This window comes from Oryctolagus cuniculus, chromosome 14 (genome assembly GCF_051225735.1).
Source record: "Oryctolagus cuniculus isolate XC-2025 breed Fujian yellow rabbit chromosome 14, ASM5122573v1, whole genome shotgun sequence".
NCBI classification, from domain to species: Eukaryota; Metazoa; Chordata; class Mammalia; order Lagomorpha; family Leporidae; genus Oryctolagus; species Oryctolagus cuniculus.
In genome coordinates, this window is record NC_142880.1 from 34,797,060 (window position 1) to 34,818,896 (window position 21,837).

The 21,837-nt window shown below is 44.4% G+C and overlaps 1 protein-coding gene and 1 non-coding gene across 10 annotated transcripts; one reads left to right on the forward strand and one right to left on the reverse strand.

Moving 5' to 3' along the window:
- Positions 1-750: 750 nt before the first annotated feature.
- On the reverse strand, positions 751-13,153 carry TRIM7 (tripartite motif containing 7). Of its 9 annotated transcripts, none has more exons than XR_007922650.3 (7): positions 12,151-13,118; positions 11,173-11,268; positions 7,253-7,483; positions 6,185-6,207; positions 5,784-5,915; positions 5,335-5,370; positions 751-2,244 (listed from the first exon to the last, which is right to left on the reverse strand). XR_007922650.3 is itself a non-coding variant. In XM_070056539.2 (7 exons), the coding sequence occupies exons 3-7, from the start codon at positions 7,475-7,477 to the stop codon at positions 1,733-1,735; spliced, it is 912 nt and encodes a 303-aa protein (XP_069912640.1). In that variant the 5' UTR covers positions 7,478-7,483; positions 11,173-11,268; positions 13,000-13,153; the 3' UTR covers positions 751-1,732. The 9 variants fall into 9 exon arrangements, 7 of the variants coding, with proteins under 7 accessions (XP_069912640.1, XP_089168666.1, XP_089168667.1 ...); XR_517741.5 differs by having other exon boundaries at positions 5,314-5,370; XM_070056539.2 differs by having other exon boundaries at positions 5,784-5,899; positions 13,000-13,153.
- Positions 13,154-14,661: 1,508 nt separating this feature from the next.
- Positions 14,662-14,733, forward strand: TRNAA-UGC (transfer RNA alanine (anticodon UGC)). The gene has a single exon. It is a non-coding gene; the product is annotated as a tRNA-Ala (tRNA).
- The last annotated feature ends 7,104 nt before the right edge of the window (positions 14,734-21,837 follow it).

Consider the following 21,837-nt stretch of genomic DNA (forward strand, 5'->3'; position numbering starts at 1 on the left):
TGGGAGAGGGAGTGGGAGATGGGATGGTTGCAGGTGGGAGGGTGGTTATGGGGGGGGAAAGCTGCTATAATACAAAAGTTGTGCTTTGGAAATTTATACTTACTAAATAAAAAAGCATTAAAAATTTTGAAAAAAATATGCATTGCCTACAGTGTTGTAGAATTACTCTCCATGTATGCACAAGGCATAGGATTTAGCTTCTGTAATGCTGCTGTAGGCTGGACTTAAAGGGTCCTGTACCCAGCTCATAAGATACTGGGTTCTGATTGCTTGGTGCCATGTTAACTGATTCCAGCTTTAGAACAGTGTTCTGACTGCCCCCACATGCTTCAAACTTCTCAAAGGATAGAGCATTAAAGCCCATGACACTTGAAGACAGGACTATTCAACTGTCACTGTCTCTGCATGCCAACACATCTGTCTAAACAACCGGTGCAAGATAATTAGGTCTGACACTGGCACTGATACCCACCCCTAAATTTGGGGTGGTTAATATTTAACAACAGCAAATCAGTGGTAGTGTATGATCAAAATGACCTAGGTCTGTAACAGCTAAACCTTATGCACCTGCTCATAAATGCCCTTTTCAAAATGCAAATATGCCTCCCAAATCTGAGATACAAATATATGTGTGCACACTCCTCACATACATAAACACACATGTAAGACTTTAGCAGAAACTGTTGCTCATGATTGTTCTGCTGCACTCAACCTGAAGGAGTAGAAAATGAGCCAAGCCACACTGAGACATGTGCTCACAGTTTGTATTTTCATCTATCTGTCCGCCTTCACAGAGGAGTACTATGCAGGGAACAGTCCATCACCACCCTCCCAAAAGCACAACAATCTAGAAGTTGAAGAACAATTAGTCAAGAGATAATGAGGGTGGATAGGAGAATGACCACCAGGGCACAGCCTGCTTTTGGCGTGCATTTGGCAAGTTCCCAAAAGGGTCTGCTAGGAACATGTTTATGCTCTGTGCATTTCTGTGCTGGTTCTAATTGCATCTGTGCCAACTTCTTTTTCAAAATTCCAGAATCATTAATCCCCTTACCTGAGGGACACTACTTTGGCACTGGAAGGGCAGTTGGGTATCTGTGAGTAGTTAATCATCACTGTGGTCAGTGAGGCACTTATCACTCTGTTTCATCAGACTAAGGGATACTGGACAGTAGCAATGCCATACACTGTTTTCCTGGGATTTTCCTTACATGGGTTAAGGGTCTCCTTCCAGTTCTGGCCCAGATTGTCCTCTGAGCTGGGAGTTGAGTGCTTCTCTTGCACAACTTCCCAGGCCAGCTGAATACAGAGGTCTCATGACCTCTTAAGGTAGAGCTGGCAGCTGACAAGAAGCAAAGCAGAAGTGATTATGAATTTGGCTACCCAAAACCTAAACCTGCCCCCTTGCCAAGGAGGACAGCACAAGACCAGGGTTTGACATTGTTGCAGGGCCTTATAGGAAGCATTTCTGTAAAGAGCTATGCTCTTGTTCTCGCTGCCTCCACCATCTCAATTCATGCCAATCCACATGCTGTTAGCAGGGAGAGACATGCTCCAAGGTCCAAGGCAGCTCTTCCCCTGCTCAGTTGGCCACAGGGTCCAGTTCCTCAATCATTCATTCTCACACTTCCAGTGCTGTGTCCCATATCAGCTCCTCTTAGGCAGTCTGGGGTAGAAGTGTGGAGATCCATGACTGACTCATCCCACCTCCTACAAGGCTGGGCAATGCCCTTCAGGGCCAGATTCGCAAGTAGGTGCCAGTGGAGCAGACAGAGAAAAGGGGAAACACACGCTCATGAAAGTTGACACGGAAGGTGTAGAGGTGGCGCATGTCCTCCACCGCGTAGAAGGACACAGCTCCCACCTCCAGGTCCAGGGCCACCCTGACCCTCGACAGGTGCCCACAGCTGAGGGGCGTCCGCTCAGGGCTGGTCACAGCCCAGTACTGCCCACAGTTGAGCTGCAGCGCCCAGACCCCCTCCTCAGGGGTGAACGGCGTGAGGCCCTTACGACGCACACTCTCACGAGCCACTCCAAAGGCCCAGCCATCCTTGGAGCCTACTTCCACCTCCCAGTGATGCCGCCCAGAGGAAAAGCCGCAGGATGCCAGGACGCGGGTGTTGGTGTCAAAGCGGCAGGGGTGGTTGGGCAGGTCCTGTGTTCGCTGTCCAAGGCGCACGCTCTTCAGATCCAAAGAGAGAATGAGGCGGGGATTGGCCGTGTTTGGGTCCAAGGTGAGCTCCACTGCAGGGCAGACGCGAAGGAGAGATGTTCCCCTTTAGGCATCTAGCACAGTCTCCTGCCTCTCAGCTCTATGCAGCCTCTTTTTATTTATTTATTTGGTTTTTTGAAGGACAGAGTGACAGAGAGGAAGATTAAGACAGAGTCAGATCTTCCGTCCACTGGTTCACTCCCCCAAATACTGCAACAGCCAGGGTTGGGCCAGGCTGAAGCCAGGAACCAGTAACTCCATCCAGATCTCCCTTTCCCCCAAGAATCCTTCTGGCATCCACAGCAAAAATCCAATCAGTTCCCCAGCCTCTGCCACTTAGGTACTTTACTCTTTTTCTTTTTCCACTTAAATACTTACTGAAATTAAACAAATGCATTGTGTTAACCTGATTTGGTCCCAATTCAAACAGATCAACAAATCCAATTTAAAAGACAACTAGGGGGCAGACATTAGAAGCAGTGGTTGAGATGCTGCTTGGAACATTCAAATCCTATGCTAGAGTGCATTAGTTGTAGTCCCAGCTTCCTGCTAATGAACACCCTGGGCAGCAGCAGGTGAGGGCTCATGTTCTTGGGTCCTTGCCACCCATGTGAGAGACATCGATTAAATTCTGAGCACCTGGTTTTGACTTGGCCCAGTCGGGTCTGTTGTGAGCACTTGGAGAGTGAACCAGCATGTAAAAGATCACACTGTCTCTGTCTCTCTGTCTTTCAAATAAAATGAAATCAACAATAATTTTTTTTTTCAAAAGACAATAGAAAAGGCACAGACATTTGGCTCAGCAGTGAAGTCCCCACTTAGGATGCCTGCATCCCAAATCTGAGCACCTGGTTAGAGTCCTAGTTCCCCTGCTTCCCAACCAGCCTCCTGCTAACGCACATCCTGGGAGGCAGCAGATAATGGCCCAAGTACTCAGTCGCTGTCACCCATGTGGGACATCCTGATAGAATTCCAGGATCCTGGCTTCAACCTGGCCCAACCCTGACTGTCTCTTTGCCTTTCAATTAAAAAAGTGAAAATAAATAAAGTATGAAAAAGAAAATTGGAGAAATTGGAACACTAGATACTGTAGAGAATCATTAATTGTTCTAGGTGTGATGATAGTTTTGTGGTTGTTTTTAAAAGTCTGTCTTTAGAGAGAACATACTAGGATGTTTATGGAAATGATTTGTTATCTGTTATTTTCTTTATAATCAGTAGGAAGAAACGGGTAGTGATGATTATCAAAATATTAGCCAAGAATTGATAACTGCTGATGATATATTATAGTTCATACATTTGCTATGCTCTCTTCTCCACTTTTATTCTTAAAAATTTTTAAAGATTTATTTATTAAAAGGCAGAGTGACACAGAGAAAGGAAGAGACAAAGAGATCTCCCATCTGCTGGTTCACTCCCTAAATGGTCACAACAACAGGGACTAGGGTAGGTTGAGGCAGGAGCCTGGAACTTCCACTTGGGCTGTCTTCTGCTACTTTCCCAGGTACATTGGCAGGGAGCTGGATCAGAAGTGGAATAACCATGATTTGAACTGGCTCTCTAATATGGGATGCTGGTATTACAGGCAGTGGTTTAACCCACTGTGCCACAACATCAGCCCCCCACATTTTTCATAATAAAAATTTCGAATATATACACTTATTCTGAGCATTACTATGTTCCAGGCATTGTTCTAGGCCCTGCAAATAACCACAGAGAATAAAACAGCTAAGTATCTCTACCTTCCTGGAGCTTATTTTCTAGTAGGGAAAGAGGCAATAAATGATCAACATAGAAGTTAAGAAGAATCAAGATAACAGGTTGCAATTTCAACTTGAATGGCCAGAGTAGGTCTTATTGGTAAGCAAAGACATAAAAAAGATGAGGAAGCCAACCAAGCAGCTATCTGGGGGAAGCGTGTTGCAGGCCAAGAGGCAGCCAGTAGGGTCAGGGTTGTGGATAGCTGGTAAAGCCACTCTGCAATGCCAGAATCCTATATGGGCTCCAATCTGTGACCCCCGTGGCTTCAGCCTGGTCCAGTCCTAGCTGTGTGGCCATTTGGGGGTGAACCAGTGGATGGAAGATCTCTCTGTCTCTCCCTCTTTCTGTAACTCTGACTTTCAAACAAACAAACAAAAAAATCTGAAAAAAAGAAAAAGAAAGAAAAGAAAAGAAGCCAGGCAGCCACTGCAGTGCAAAGGCCCAGAGGTAGGTATGTACTTGGTGCGTTCTAGGTATAACAAGGAGGGTGTGCAGCTTCAGAGTAAGTGAAGAGGAGAGTATACAGTAAGGGCAGTCCCCTTAAGGACTTGAAGGCCTTTCCTGAGTGAGAAAGACCATTGCAAGGCTCTGAGCATAAGAGGAGCATCATTTCAGTTGGTTTACATTCTACCTTGGGAAACTCTGACTTTGTCCATCAGCATCAGGATTGTGTGCCTTCTACTCCCTTCCTTTCAGTTTGGATCCCACACATTCCAGAGTTCTGCAGGAATAAGAATTATCCTCCTTCCTGTTACCATATGGGATCACTGACCTGACTTCCTGCTGAACTTATTTTTTTCTTTTTTTTTCTTAAGATTATTTATTTATTTGAAAGGCAGAGTCACAGAGAGGCAGAGGCAGAGGCAGAGAGAGAGAGATACTCCATCTGCTTGTCCACTCCCCAAATGGTCACGAAGGCCTGAGCCAGATCTGGGCCAATCCAAAGCCAGGATCTCAGAGCTTCCTCCAGGTCCCCTATGTGTGTGCAGGGCCCAAGGACTTGGGCCATCCTCCACTGCCCTCCCAGGCTATAGCAGGGAGCTAGATTGAAAGTGGAGCAGCCAGGCCTCGAACTGTTGGGGGTCCCTGTCAGCATAAAACCCCCATCCTCAGGAGAGACATTCTCTGTCTTGAAGCAGGGACAGGGGACAGAGGTTTATCCAGACAATTGACAAGCTTCCCCTAATCCTACTCCTAACTGACCCACAGCTTACAGGCCAACAGGCCCCACTGCTTGATGAGGTCATCAAAATTGACAGGGCAAGGACAAAAGGAACAAGAAAGCAGACTGGCAGGGTCCTTGAGGCAAGTCACAGGCAGGAAATGGATTCTGCACTCACCATCGTAATCCCTGTCCATACCTTTCTCCTCCTTCTCCAGTTCTCCTCGAAGATCCTCTAAGGGAAAAATTCAAAGTACAAATGACAAAAGAGATTGCCTGGCAAGGACGCCACCTTTTCTGACATTTAAATTCCATCAGCTCCCTCCCTCCCTAGGTATTCTAGAGACCAGGAGTTGATATGCAGCTGTTGGACCAAGCATGAGAGGGGTAGGTGGGGGCAGCTGCCCAGGCATTTTAGTTCTGCCTCCCCCAATTCCCTCTCTTGCCTGGAGCTGGTCTGACCTAGCTCTTCCTCCTCATTCTTCTGTGTCCTAGGGAAGCTGAATAGATTTCCCACCAGGGCCTCCCCACACCCCAGTTTTTGTTTTCTCTCACAAGTTCTGGAAAAGGTACACTCAGGACCCCTGAAGTACCACACACACCACTGCCATCCACATTTCATGGCCTGACCCACACCAAGGCCCCTACCTTTGAACTTCTTCAGCAGCCCTTTTAAGACAAAAGTCTTGAGGGAAACATTCCAGACCTTATTCTTCAACTCAGAAGAGACTGTAGTTGGCTTGGGGCCAGGCACATTGCTGCACCTGCAGGACAGGGACCCTGAGGAAGGCCCAAGAACAGTATCTCATGCCCCCTGGGCTATGAAGACTAGGATGACATGGTCCTCTTGGCAGAAAGGTGGAAAAGAGAAAGCTGGACCTCAGAAGGGAGCCAGGTAAGCAAGCTGAAGCCACCTCAGAAAGGGGCCAGGTAAGCAAGCTGAAGGGACCAGCAAACAAGAGGCCAGGAGATGAAAAACAAAGAGAGTTCTCAGTGAGAAAGGAGAAGAGCAGCACAGAGAGGCCCAAGAAAGTGTTAGGCTCACTCACCTGGTTAGTGTGTTTTTGAATTCCTAAAAGACAAGATAGAAGAAAATCAAATCAGTATCAAGTTACCTCCATTCACCTTTCAGAAACCTAAATTTTCTCCTTGTCCTCCTTCCAAAAGAATATGCAATACACAGGTACACCAGGTCTCAAGCCTGAATAGAAACTGGGTAAAAAAGGCTTCCAGCTGTGGCTGGCTACTGTGTGTCTCATCAATGTAAGGAAATCATGTGCCTCAACACAGCTCTGCAGCACTCCTTTGTTACAGAATCATCTCTTGAGCCATTTGGTAAGACTTAGTGTTGCCTCCTTCTTCAAACCCACCCAAGATCAGTTGCAGCCTTTACAGAACTCAGTCTTTTAGACCAGTATCTTTTTAAATTGTTGTTCTTGATCCACTTGTGGTTTTCAAAGTTTATCTGGTGGGTTGTGACCATTTTTTAAAAGATTTATTTATTTGAAAGGCAGAGTGGCAGAGAGGGAAAGACACTTTTATCCACTGGTTCATTCCTCCAAATGGCTACTATAGCCAGGACTGGACCAGGTTGAAGCCAGCAGCCAGGAACTCCATCTAGATCTCCCATGTGAGTGGCAAAGGCCCAAGTACATGGGCCATCTTCTGCTGCCTTCCCAGGCATGCTAGCAGGTAGCTGAACTGGAAGTGGAGCATCTGGGATTCTAACCAGCACTCCAGTATGGGAAGCCAGCATCATAGGTGGTGGTTTAACCTGCTGTACCAGCCTCCTTCTTTTTTTTTTTTATGAAATAAAATAGAATTTTTTAAAAAAATCAAAGTGCAGGTAGCAAAGGCAGGTATTATTTTCTAAGACTTTTGTTTCAATTATGTGTACCAGTATACTAAATACAATGTATTACTGTGGCTCATGGAAAAGAAAGTTTTATCATATCTGTTTAGACCTCAAACTCCAGGTGAATAAGAGCAAAACTCTCTAGACTCCTTCTACTCCAGACCATGTGATTTTTAAAAGCTCACAGAATCTTGCTTTTCTAGCTTCTGTTCCTGATGCTTCAGGATAAATGACTCAAACTTTTGACTTGAGTCAGACTCACCTGGAGGAAGTCAAGGTCGGGCTTTCGAGCTGTCTCCTGGATCTGGTTGCTGAGCTTGGAAAGCTGAGTAATCTCAGCCCCAAGCTGGGCCAGGTTCTCATTCTGCTTCTGTGTCACTTCCCTGGACATCTCTTCCAGGCGGCCCAGGAGCCGGCCCTCCTGCTCCACCAGGAAGGCCCGCAGCGCCTGGAACTCTGCCCCAACCTTCTCTCGCTCAGCTGCCATCTGCTTCTGTCTCAGGAGAAGAAGTTGGAAAGGCAAGAGTTCTTGGGCTTCAAGGCATAACAGTAGTCAGAGTTTCATTCTCCTCAGTGCTTCTGGGATCACACCTACACACATGCTATGTACATACTCTGTTTAAAATACTATCCCAACTTGGTGCCAATAGCAACCTCAGCACATGCTCTTTGCCCTGCTATCAGTGTGCTTGCGTGTTTCTCTGGAGCTGGACTCCACACCTATACCAGGATAACTTCAAATTCTCCCCAGAACTGTCCTGGGTAACAGTTTCTTCATTTCAAAGTGAGAAGGATAAATTCACGCTTACTGAGCCACTACAAGGATTAAACTATGGTTGCTTTTTCTTTCTCAAACACATTTATTTCATCACCCTTCACTCTTTCACCATTTACTTTACTTCTTTTGAAAGAGTACCTTATCTGTTCAGCAATTATAATAGTAATACATGCTCAAAATATAAAGCCTAGGAAATGCAGAAAAGTAGAGAAAAGGAAGAAAAATCCTGTGTCAATGACCAGAGGTAGCACCACACATACAAAGACCCAAGTGAGAATATGCTGTGCGCAAACTTACTTTGCTTAACATTCTGTTCTTTCCATTAACTTCATACACAGAATTTTTCACTCCTTTGTTTATAGACACAGACTTGTACTCTTGATAGTTTAACTTTTCATAAAAACACATGTGTGATATTGTGAACTTAAGACTGAAATGGTGACTGCAGAAGGCTACATAAGCTGGAATACTGTCTGTGCACCCTAGGTAACATGACTTTTCAAAACACACTGTGACCCAGGAAACATCTACTGTACCTTAAAAAGGAGTAAACTTTATGTCTTAGAGCCATAATAGGAAAATTGATTAGCGACCCCAAAGTCTGAATGATTAACCATCCCATTGTTTGGCTCTTACTGCTGATTGATAACATCAGAACATGGGAATGTAATGTACCCCTTAATAACAAAGAGTGTATCCTGCTTGATTTTTAATTGACAGCCACATATAAAGCTGACTTTCGGGGCCAGTGCTGTGGCACAGCAGGTTAAAGCTCTAGCCTGCAGCACTGGCACCCTAAAAGGGTGCGTGGTTAGCCAGTTCAAGTCCTACCTCCCTGCTAATGTGCCTATGAAAACAGTGGAGGATAGTGCAGTGGAGAATGGCCCAAGTCTTTGGGCCTCTGCATCCACATGGGAGACACGGAAGAAGCTCCTGGGTTTGGATCAGCTCAGCTCCAGCTGTTGCATTCATTTGGGGAGTGAACCAAATCAGCAGATGGAAGACCTGTCTCTACCTCTAGCTTGTGAAGCAGAAAATTCAGATTTATTCCATGTGTAAGTCCTCAGTATGACCAGCTGAATTAACTTAGTATTTTCACTTTGATTCTCCAAATGACTATGATCATTTTAGTTGACAACAGTCAGTTTAATAGAGTAAAGAAGACCTTTCATAGCCAGTGACAAGTGAGCAGGGTTCTGGCCTACTCACCAGGAGAAGTTTGACTACCAAAGTTACTTTTCAATGGAAACTTCTATGAGTTCTTTATGAGGTAAAGTATACTTCCTATTTCATTTTACAGGTGAAGAGACAGAGAGACATATCACTAATGAGCAGAAAGCCAGCGTTCTAACCTAGAGTCTGATCCCAGGGTCTGAACACACAACTGTACTATATTGCCTTCCTAGGAAATAACACAGGTGAAAATATTAACCAAACTAAACCCAAATATTCTTCACAGAGTTTGAATATGTCCTCCCAAAATTCATGTATTAGAACTCCAAAACTACATATGTTAATGGAATTTGGATATGAGGCTTTGGAGATGTAACTGAGATTAGATGAGATCATGAGAGTAGGTCCCTAGATGGCATTAGCTGTGTAAGCAAAGGAACAGAGACTGGAGCTAATACACTTGCTTTGTCTTGCCAAGTGATGCCCTCTGCCTTGTTATGAGGCAGCAAAAAGGCCCTCACCAGATACCAGCACCATGCTCTTGGTTGCCCAGCCTCCAGAACCACAGGCCAAATAAGCTTCTATTCTTTATAAATTATTCAGTCTCTTGTATTGTGTTTTAGCAACAGAATACAAGATAAGACAACTCTAAATCAGGATTTCCTAACTTCAGCACTATTGACATGGGGCCAGATAATTCTTTGTTGTAAAGAGCTGCCTGTACATTGAAGGATGTTTAGCAGTACCTCTGACCTCTACCACTAAATTCCAGTAGCACCCCAATCAGATGCTGACAGCCAAAAATATCTCAATATTTTATTATTATAAAGAATGTGCTGGCCACAAGTTGGGGACAGGGTTTTGGGGGAGGATAGAAGTTGAAGATGCCAAGTGATGGTTTAGGGAGCAGTATCAGAAGCAAAGAAGTTACACAGGCTGTGGGAAGGCCCTCTGAGTTGTGGTTGTAAAACTCGCTGAAGAGCTACACATTCCTTTCTCTAGCAAAGGAGGGATAAAGGTCTGGAGTGGGAGGTGAGCTCTTCCTTTTTGAGGGAAGTGAATGATCAGATGGGAAGTTCTGGGATGCAGGTGTAAACCAATGCAGTTTAAAGGATCCAAGGCATCTGAACATAGGGGCCTCCCTCATTTTCTCTTTTTTATTTTTTAAGATTTATTTTATTTCTCTATTTGAAAGAGTTACAGAGAGAGGTAGAGATGGGGGGTTGTCTTCCATCCACAGGTTCACTCCCCAAATAACCACAATGACCGATCTGAAGCCAGGAACCAGGAGCTTTCTCCAGGTCTCTCATGCAGGTGCAGAGACCTAAGGACTTGGGCCATTCTCCGCTGCTTTCCTAGGTGCTTAAGCAAGCATCTGGATCAGAAGTGGAGCAACTGGGACTTGAACCGGCACCCATATAGGATGCCAGCGCTTCAGACCACTGGCCACAGTGCTGCTGCCCCCCTTCACTTTGAGGATAGACTGATCCTTAAGTTCTCTTCCTCCATTTGTCAACTTCAGAGTGAATGGCCCTGTCCTAAGAGACCTTAGTTGATTTTCTCATTCTTTCAATACCTATTTCTTGAGCTAAGAATTGAGTTTGCAAGATAGAAAATGACAGCTAATGACACATGTTTGCTCACCTTAAAAAAATGACTCTCTTTTCACCTTTCTTTCCATTCTAAGACTGACAAAATATCGTCCCTATTTGATGGGAGAGGAGCACTCTCTGCTGCAAAAGCAAGTCCTCAAACCTCTAGCCCTCTGCAGAGCCCTTTCTCATTAGTCTCAATTTCAAAAAAAAAAAAAAAGCTTCTGAAAATAGAAATTTTTTTCACTGCTCCTTTTCTAGCATACCTTCTGATACAAAGCTCCTTATTTATTTATGTTCCCACAAAGTTTGAATATACATGTTTCTATGCATAAATATTAATATGTTCAATTACAAGGCGCTGCTACATGCCCTAACAGGTACACTGTATAACACTAGAGTGAATACACACCCTGACTCACCAGGGCAGTTCCAGTTTAGGCCAGCTGTTCTACAGTGATTTCAGTAGTCCCTTTCACTCTTAAAATCTCTAGTTTGTATAATAAGTTATATAACATGTACCCTATTATTTTTCTAAAATCCACCTGCTCTTCTATAGGCACACACTCCAATACTACCGGTGCAGAGCCCTGAAGTGGTGGCCTCCCACCTTGGGGGCTTAGGGGTGATCCCACTCACCAGGAGTTCCTTGCTCTCCTTCTCTTCAGTGGACCTGAATACCTCATAGTCTTCCAGTTCCTTCTTCAAGACCTTCAGCCTGGACTCCAAGAGCTCCTGCGGGTGAAAAGGGAGTCATTGTGGGGAAAGGATTGTACAAACTCCCACATGTGCCTTCTTGCAGCCAAAGGAAGGTTCTGACTCCCTGGGGAGAACACCAGGTAGAAGTCATCTCCGGAAATAAAGATGGATATAGCCTGCGTGGGAAGCTGCAGGGAACTCCAGAGGCCTGGGGCCTCACTTTTACAGAGGATCTGGGGCACAATCGAGGCGAGAACACTAGGCTCCCAGCAGCCCAGCCCGCTTTGTGGTCTCCTCTGCTCTCCTCCCCACAGATAGAAAGCCCAGTGAATTACGGCTTTGGAGCAGAGCAGGCTTGCCCAGAGCCAAAGGCCTCCTTACACACCTAGGCTTACACCGCCCAGCAGAGCAACAGCCAGCGAGGAGGCACTCAGAATCAACCGGCTTATTACCGACCAGAGGTCTCTAGGCTTTCTGTTTAACCCAAGAGTCTACTTCTCTGCCTGCCCGCCAGTGGGTCGTCCCACTGGGCTCCACTAAATTTGGGAACTTTGAGCAGAGCTATGCTCCAGGGAAAGGGATGAGAGTAGGGGTAGTGGAGGTATCTGTGTGAGAAAGATTTCTACCATTATTGTAGGTAAAGATCCTCGGCCAGAGACCTGGAACAGACGTTAGGAAAATTGCCAAAGTTCCTGAGGTGTCATGCGTGCAGCTCACTATTGGTCCCAGAGGGAAACGATGTGGGGGATGGGAGGTGATCGAGCCCAGCTGGTGCTCCGCAGCCCGGAATAGGAGAAACAAGGCAGGGGCTCACCTGGACCTACTGCTTGTCAAACAGTCGTTCGCATAAGCGTGCGCGGAAAGGTTACACGAGAGCAGGGAGTCCTCCAGACTCGTAGGCATGGGACCCAAGCTCACCTTGGCTTCCTGCACCGCCTCCTCCAGAGGCAACACCGCGTGCTCGCGGTGCTCGCGGGCGCGGTCGCACACCACGCAAATGGCACGGCCGTCGTCCTGGCAGTACAGCTTGAGCGGTTCTCCGTGCTGTGCGCACCCGACAGCTGCCCCCGAGACCGCCGCCTCCGGGGATCCGTGTTTTCCCGGGGCGGCCGCAGGCAGACTGAAGCGCCGCAGCAACGTGGCCACCGCAGCCAGCTGCCGGTTGGGTCGCAGCTGGCTGGGGCGCACCGGCTCGCGGCACTGGGGGCAGGGTAGAGGGGAGGGCAGCGCTCGGGGCACAGTGGCGGCCCCTAAGCCCGGGCGCTCCCAGCAGCGCGCGATACAGGCGCGGCAGAAGCTGTGCCCACACTCGACAGACACAGGCTCCCGGAAGAGCTCTAGGCAGATGGAGCACGTCGCCTCGCCCTGCAGCTCTGTCGCCAGAGCCAGCGCCTCTGCCCCGGCTCTGGGGCCTGTCCTCGGCCCCACTGCCGCCATGCAAGTCCTCCGCGCACCCGGGACGGAAGGCTCCCGGGAGGCTACTGGACGTTACTGTCCGCGGCCCGGAGCGCTGTGATCCGGGCTGGCCTCCGATTGCCCATTGCCAGAGGAAGGGCGGGACTGACACCAGGAAGGCGGAGATAAGCTCAGAGTGCACCTGGCACGGATCCGCGGCCAGAGGGTGAAGCTCGACTGCTGGCGGGGCGGCACAAAACAATTCAAGTCTGGGAAGGGGTCCTGCGCCCTGGCTCTAGGCTCCCGCAGTCCCTGCCTTGACCGGCAGCCTCCCCTCAGTCGCCTCCCTACCGTAAACCCTCAAGGCCTCACCAGCAGTCAGCTTCGGGAAATGGGCTGCGACAGGTGGGGGCGCGAGCCCAGCTGGACGCCTCTTCAGGTTGCAATCGAGCCAGCCCAGCATGGCCAGGATAAGGACCCGGCGCCTGAGTGACAGCGTCAGGTTCTCTGAGCACAGGTTTGTCCCAGCCCCGTGCTGAGCTAAATGTAGGGTTTGGAACCTGGCCACATCCCCTCACCCCTAGCTGGGCCTTGTATCCACTTTTGTATCCATCTATCCGACAACTGTCTTCCCCCATTCTTTGTTTAATCTTTGAACAAGTAATACATTTATAATCATTTTCCCACTTTATTCGGTATAATCTCCCCCCTCCAAGTTATCTTGTCTCTCCAGCTCATTTCCACAGCCCCCATTCAGAGCTGCCATCAATCTGCTTCAGCACTCTCTCTCCTGATTCCCTCTGAAGCCACTAAGCTCAGGTTTTCACCATACCCTCCTTGAAAGTCGTTCTGGTGACCCTCAGTGTCACCAGAGACCTCTGCTGCGATTCTAATCCAAATTCTAAGACCACTTTCACTGCAATCTGATGCTCCCGTCTTCCTGACACTGCTTCTCAGCACCTTGTAGGACATTGCCTTGCCCTGAGTTTATTCCTACATCAGCGACTGCCTACTTTCCTAGCTTCATCCACCTCTGCCTGCCCTTGCTCAGTCCTTGCGCCTCTGTCTGCATTCTGTGTGATCTGAACCATTCTCTTGACTTGAGACCTCAACACCCCAGTGCAGATCCTAATCTTCTTCTGCTCAAAACCTTCTCTCAGAGTAAAAGTGGAAGTCTTCACAATAGCCTAAAGGCCTTATCTGTTCTTGGTCCCCATCCTCTGCACCCACTGTCTCTGTCTTCAGCTTTATTTACCCTCTGATGTTGAGTCCACTCCAGCCACAGGGACCTCCTTGCTACTCCGGCACCATGTCTGACAGACTCCCTCCTCCTGGGCTCCCCTTCCCCTTTCAGATACCTGACTCATTTCTCCCCTCCTTCTTGTTTCCATATCACTTTGTAAATAAAGTCTGCTCAGACCACACGCACTGTTCAGAATTGCCTCCTAACACCCTCTCCTCCTCACTGCTGGCTCTGTTTTCTCTGTAACACTTTGTGTTCTCCGAAATGCCAGCTGTAAGAAGGGGATACACTGCCATGAGTTTGTTCATGTCTCAGATCCAGCGTCAGAAGCAGTTCTTGGCACTCAGTAAACTTTTTTTGGATTGAACAGATCTAAAAGTGGCTGAAAATTCAGAAGATACAAGCCGTTCACAGTGAAAAGATCACCCACAGCCCACGCCCCCTTCCAAGCACTCAATCTGGCAGTTTTGAATGTTTCTTCTACCCCGTCCTCCCTTTTAAAAAACAAAGTGTGTCATACTACACTCGGTCTTCTTCCCATTTTGAGAAGTCCTAATTCATTTTGCGTGGTTCCTAATTATTTTCTCTTTTTTTCCACATCTGCTTCCAGGTGAGCAACTAGACCTAGACCTCCTTCTAGGTGTCCCCCAGTAGAGATCCGTTTGTTGGCAGTTATCACCAGACCCTTGCAACTCTCCTGTGCCGGATTTTTGTAGCTCCGGACACTTTGAGAGCATCAGCCTGTGCTAAACAACTTCTAAGGGAAAGAAGAGAGGGCCACTTCAGTGGTTGGGGATGTAGCTCAGTGGTAGAGCGCATGCTTTGCATGTATGAGGCCCCGGGTTCGATCCCCGGCATCTCCACTTAGTCTCCCTTTTCCCTCCGAGTTTTGATATTTAATACATTTTCAAAACAATAAAGGAGAACTTCAGAGGACGAATATTTTGCAGATTGGATAGGATGGACTGGGTTCTCGATGGCCCCTTATCCTCCTGCGAGCAGTGTAAAGTTGCTCTCTTTTCTGATTAAAAATGCATGGACAAGTTCCCAAATGCATTAATGTTTATCCTTTTTGACTGTCTTTTTTCACTTAGCATAATGTCTCCTCCTTGCGGTGCAATTCACGACAGATGAAAAAGGACTAGGTCGCTCGTAGGGTAAAATAGGAAGAAAATGGCCGGCATTGGGAGAGGTTGTCATGTGTGCACCGCGCAGTTTGAATTTCCCTGGCTACTTAGGTGCTTTGGTGGTTCTATCATAACACAAGGAAATGCATCTGCAAAATGCAGTATTAATATAATGTTAAAAGAATCGTTGTTCAGCCCAAAAAGCCAACAGCACCCGTTCCAAGGTTCTCAGCTATCTCAGTCGGTAGTGTGTGAGACTCTTAATCTCAGGGTCGTGGGTTTGAGCCCCACGTTGGGAGCAAGGGGCTGTTTTTACCTTTAGATTCAGATATATATGTGTTGTTCTTATTCCGGTTGATTCACCCTTCCTGTTGTAGAAAAATACAGATTTGGTTTCTTATGTACGAAGTACTCTTGGGCCTCGAGATTTTTCAACTGCCCTTCACCAGTTCACCTGCTTGGTAACTGGAGGCAAATCAGCTTTTCTTGTCTTTAAATACATTGAGATCCTGCAACGTTCACCACAATCTCGCTGGAATGGAGATTCTGTGCCTATCAACTCTGTTCCCGTTTTCCTCCAGCCTGCAGCAGCCTCAATTATAATTAGTTCATCTAAGAGGAATCATGATGTCCATCCTTTTTGATGATCTTATTTCGCTTAGTATAATGTCTTCAAGGTTCATTTATGTTGTAGCATGTGTCAAAACTTCCTTCTTTTTAAAGCTGAATAATATTTCATTACATGTATATACCACATTTTCTTTAACCATTCGCCTACCAATTCCTTACACTTTTGGCTATTGTGAATAATGCTGTTATGAATGTGGATGTGCAAATATATGTTCAAGTTCCTATTTTCAAAATATATGGTCAGAAGTGGACTTGCTGGACATAAGGTATTTCTATTTTTAATTTTTGAGATATCAGCATACTGTTTTCCACCAAGCTTGAACCGCAAAATGAATTTTTGAAAACATCTGTTGAGTAATCTGAATACACAATTCAAAATTTGAATCATCTACAAAGATATTCAGTAAAAAGTGTATAACTCCCATTCCAACCCTTAGGCAAAAATTTTTGAATCTATGTACATATTCTTCCAGAGTTTTGATGTAAATGTAGTTTTATGTCCTCTCTTTAACACAAAAAAAATAGTAATTACAGCTTGTGTGTTGAGGCTATTTCCATTTCAAGATACAGAAAATTTCCTTAATCATTTCTGCATTTGCATAATATTCAGTTGTAGATGAATCATAGTTTATTTAAGAAATCACCTCCTGATAGACATTTACATCATTTCCAGTCTTTGGTTGTTACAGTCAATGTTGTAGTTAATAAATGTGGAGCAACAGTCAGTTTGCATTTTTACACTTGTAGCTGTGGTCTAAATCCCTAGAAGAAGTGAGATTTGCTGAGTCAAGGCTTATATACTATTGAAATTTTGTAGAAATAGGTAAATCACCCAGCTGTGGATACTATAAACTGATATTCCCTCCTATCAGGCATGAATGAGACTACCTATTCCTCCTCAGCGCTGAGGACAGAAGGACTGCTTTAACAACAAATCTAAACACATAACAACATAACTTATACCTTTAAAACTGCTGATATGCCTCATTAGCTGACCTACAAAATAATACCTAAGGGAGAGCCTATTTGGATCACTTTACCTCTCACTGGTACATACCAGGAAAAGACATTTTGAAAATTACAGTGCTGCTTTGTTTATGGTTTCCAATCCTATTCTATGTGACAACATTGCTTTTCTCTTTTCAGGTCTGTTTCTGAGGAGGCCATCATGTTCTTTTTACTCACAAAGCCAGGGTATCACTGGAAAGGCCTATTCAGCCATTTCTTACACTGCAAATTTTCTTACTTAAACAGAAAAAGTCCAGTTGGATATAAGAGATAAAATTTGTATGTGATTTTTCAATCAGTCTTGGTGTCATATGGAGCATCTATAAATTATTATGTTATGATTATCTTGTGAAGTGGCCTACTGTATGTAAATTATATTAAAATTTATTTTATATGTAAATTATCAATTAACTGTCCACCTGAATGTTTTCATTTTAAAACTTTTTGAAATGAAAATTATCTCCAGGTTTAACATATTTATGTCTATTACCTAATAGTCCAAAAATAGTATGCTATCTCTTTGTTTACCAGTCATTAGTTTTCCTTTAGTAAACTTGAGAAAGTTATTCTTTGAGGGTCTATGTAGAATCCACAGATATGGTTCAGCCATCAAATGCTCACTTCATTATTTCATTGTTGTTGATATCAGATCATACTGGTTTGTGAGTACAAGTCCTCTAGCTAAAAGGTAGATGTCAGTCACATGCTGGTATTCTGGGGAATGTGAATTCTGGTCAAGGAGAGAGCCAAAATGTCCACCAGGGTGAAATAATTCTGGAAGACTGCCTGAGAAAGAAAGAGTGGCCAAAAAGATGACCCAGAATGACCGGATCCTTTTTTCTGTGTCAGGACCAACTGGATTAAAATCACTGGATATTCTGGGAAACTCTCCCAGTTTATCACTGTCATTTGAGATGTTTAGTGTCAAAGGGTGAGGGAGATTTTTGAACATGGAGAAGAATACATATTTGCTTTATAATTAATATTCAATTTCTTATAGTTGTAAATGTTAAAATCTAGCATTTTTAAAGTTTTAATTTTGACTACAAATATCTTTGACTACAAAGCCAGAAATTTTTGAAACAAAAATAATCTCTTTCACTGGTTCTCTCATGAATTAAGTTTATCAAATGGAGCTGTTAAGGTAGCTAGGGAGACATCAGCCCATGTGTCTAAAAGGAGCTGATAAAAATGGGAATTTTTAAAGAAAACAAATTCATGTGTGATGGAATGAGGAAACAAGCCCTAAAAGCAGACCAGAAATTACATCTAAAGTAATTGCTCTTATTTAATAATGATGCTAAATGGGTTTCAGCCCTCTCCCTGGGGACAGCTTGGTGCACAGCACCAAAGGGTCTATTAGGTAGGATTTTTGGGAACTCCACATCCAGAAAAATCCTTACTTGCAATTTCCTAGGAGAGGGAGGAGGGAAGGAGAATTGGGGACCATATTCATGTCCATATAAACTCCAGTCTCGTCCTCTTGCAGGCTGCTGTGGGGCTTACCAGGAAGAGAGCCAAATCCTGGTCACCTTTAGGGGGCCTAAATGTGGAGTTTCGATATGTGGTTTGAGATTCTGCCTGGGGCAGCCATCATGGCCTGTGTTTGAGTATCTCCGGAGTGGTCACTGCATCCATTCACAAGTTCACCTATGTGCACAAGTGAAAAAGGAATGCCCATTTTAATTGTCAATGGAGTTTGATGGAAAGAGATGGGTGGGGCCGGCTTGTTCCTGGCTCCTGGCTTCGGATTGGCACAGCTCAGGCCACTGTAGCCAATTGGGGTCTCTCTCTCTCTCTCTCTCTCTTTCTCTCTCTCTTTCTCTGCCTCTCCTTCTCTCTCTTGAAAAAGATAATGAAAAAGAAAGAAGTGTACCTCTGGAGTTAATTATTACCATGAGAGAACATTGATTAAAGAAGCATTATCCTGACTGATGAAAAATAACTCAGTTATGGTCATCTACCCGTGTTAGATAGTTGTGTAATGTATTATGCAACATACAATGTGTTATACAGTGTTTAATAAAAATAAATTGAAAAATAAACAAACAAAAACTCCACTCTGAATACAGACTGGGTTCTCAGTCCTTTATTGAGAAGCCTGCCTGGTCTGTCAGGTGAAACCTCTTCATTAATCCTGACTAGCAGGCTTACCGCTACTCTCTGTTTCACATCTGAGTTCTTTCTTTCAAGAACCTCTGAAGTATTTCAGGCATGGAAAGCCAAGACACTCTGGCAAAAAAAAAAAAAAAACAACAACAAAAAAAAAAAAAAAAAAAAAAAAAAAAACAAAACAAAACAAAACAAAAAACCTAAATGAAAGATCTCTGTGAGTGAGATCCCAGTGGAAAGAACAGGTCTTCAAAGAAGGAGGTACCTTTCTCTGAAGGGAGGAGAGAACCTCCACTTTGACTATGACCTTGTCTAAACAAGATAAGAATCGGAGAACTCAGAGGGCTTCCATAGCCTTGGAAACTCATGACTGGAGCATAGGGAGATTACTGATGCCATGAACAGGAGTGTCAATTTGTAAAGTCAACAACAGGAGTCACTGTGCACTTACTCCTCATGTAGGATCTCTGTCCTTAATGTGCTGTACATTGAGATTTAATGCTGTAACGAGTACTCAAACAGTATTTTTCACTTTGTGTTTCTATGGGGGTGCAAACTGTTGAAAGCTTTACTTAATGTATACTAAACTGATCTTCTGTAAAAAAAAAAAAAGAAAGAAAGAAAAGAAAAGAAAAGAAATTATCAATTCCCAACTTGACTCTCACTGGGATTAAACATGACAATAGGTCTGATCTGATTTCATCATCATTTGAAAAATCATCTATTATTTTTCACTTTATGTTTCTGTGTGGGAGCAAACTGTTGAAATCTTTACTTAATGTATACTAAACTGATCTTCTGTATATTAAGAGAATCGAAAATGAATCTTGATGTGAATGGAAGGGGAGAGGGAGTGGGAAAGGGGAGGGTTGCGGGTGGGAGGGACGTTATGGGGGGGAAACCATTGTAATCCATAAGCCGTACTTTGGAAATTTATATTCATTAAATAAAAGTTAAAAAAAAAAAAACTTTGAACAGCCATCTCCAGTAACAAAGTCATCTTGAATGGCTAAGCAATTCGTGATATTCTCCTAGATGTTCCAAATTAAAATTACAAACTTTATATTTCTGATCCCCATTTAGTGGATGAGAGGATAGAGGCCCTGAGAGAGTGCATCACACAACTGGCAGTTAAGAGCCATAACCGAACCTGGTTTGCTGCTCCAAACTCGCTGCTTTAATCACTAGCCCATAGCACTTCACTAGCTGACAATCCCGTAAGACTGCAGATTCCATGTCTTCTACTCATTTCTCTACCCACTTTGAAACAAAAATAGTGTGGGTGCAGTTATCAGAATAGAGTTAGGGTTGGTGCTGTGGCACAGTGGGTTAAGCCATGACCTAAAGCACTAGCATCTCATATGGGCACCAGTTAAAGTCCCGGCTACTCTGCTTCCAAACCAGCTCCCTGCTAATGTGCCTGGGAAAGCATCGGAGAATGGTCCAAGTGCTTGAGCCCCTGCACCTATGTGGGAGATCCAGAAGAGGTTCCTGGCTTCTGGTTTCTGCCTGGTCCAGTTCAGGTGATTGTGGCCATTTGGGGAGTGAACCAGAGGATGGAAGAGCTCTCTCTGTCTGTTGTTTACTGTCTCTGTAACTATGCCTTTCAAATAAGTAAATAAATAAATCTAAAAAAAAAAACAAAACAGAGTCAAGGAAGTAGAGCTGTGTCTTCTAATGCCCCTGATCTTTTTTCTATCATTAAACCCACCAAGTTCACCTCTACTTCAAAGTCTTTGAATCTTTTGTTTCCATAAGAGCTTTGGAAGGCTGGCTCATTCTTTTCATGACAGCTCATTGCGACCTCCTCAGATATCTTTTTCTATCCTTCCTTTGTAAAGTTGTTTATCTGCCTCTCAGTCAAATGCCCCTTGTTAGTTTTCTTGAAGTCCTTATCACTTCCCTGAATTATTTCTGCATTTGTTTACTTGTTCATTATTTAAATTGCCTATCAGAAGGTGAGCTCCAATAAGGCAGGGGCCTAGCAAATCTTTATCCACTGCAATCTAAATGAATGGCTAAATGAAATTTTTTAAAGGTTTATTTTATTTATTTGATAATCAGAGTTTACAGAGAAAGGTAGAGACAGAAAGAGAGGTCTTCCATCCACTGTTCACTTCCCAACTGGCCACAATGGCAGAAGCTGAGCTGATTTGAAGCCAGGAGCCAGGGGCTTCTTCCAGGTCTCTCACATGGGTGCAGGGGCCCAAAGTCCTTGGTTACTTTTCCAGGTGCACTAGCAGGGAGCTGGATAGGAAGTGGGGCAGCCAGGACTTGAGCTGGCACCCATATGGGTCTAAAATTAAAAACTAAGACTATAACAGCACACTACATTACATCCCTCTTGTCAGAACATAGAAATTCCCTAGCATGATCACTCAAGTTTAAAATAGATAAGCTGCAACTGGATTAATGTTCAGATTGTAATTTGTATATGACCCACATATGATTTAGGTTAGTATCTGCACTAATGTAGAGATTGTAATTGGTATTGTTAAGATTGTAATTAATATTGTCAAGATTGTAATTGATATTAGTTTCGCATATGCTTTAGGTCAGTTTGACCCTAGCAGCCATGTATTCCCCCTCCCTCCTTGTGGTTTTTGCCTTTATAAACCCTGTTGCTATGAGTTTTGGGTTCAAGAGTTCTTTAGGGCATGAGCCCACTCTCGACTGCTGGCAATAAAGGACTTAAAAGTTTATCAGTGTGTGGTGCTCCTCTGTCAGCAATGGCTCAGGCATAACAGTAAAAGCTTAGTTGATGAAATTTGTAACTAATATTATTTTCTAAAGCTCAAAGGGCTACAGAATAACAGAAAAACCAGCATGAATGAAGTGACCATGGAAGGATAGCTCATATATCTATGCTCTGTGTGGATTATAGAGAAAAGGGCAAATGGATAGAAGCAGAGATAAAACAAGAATAACGGAAGAGTGAAAGATGAAGGTGAATGATGCACTCTTAGGGTTTCACTTGGGTTTTCATTATACTCTTTTCTCTCCTTTAAACTTTATAATATGAAGTTTTAACAATAAAGCAAAAGGAAATATAACTACTTTTGCGTGACAGCTTAAAATCTATATACACAA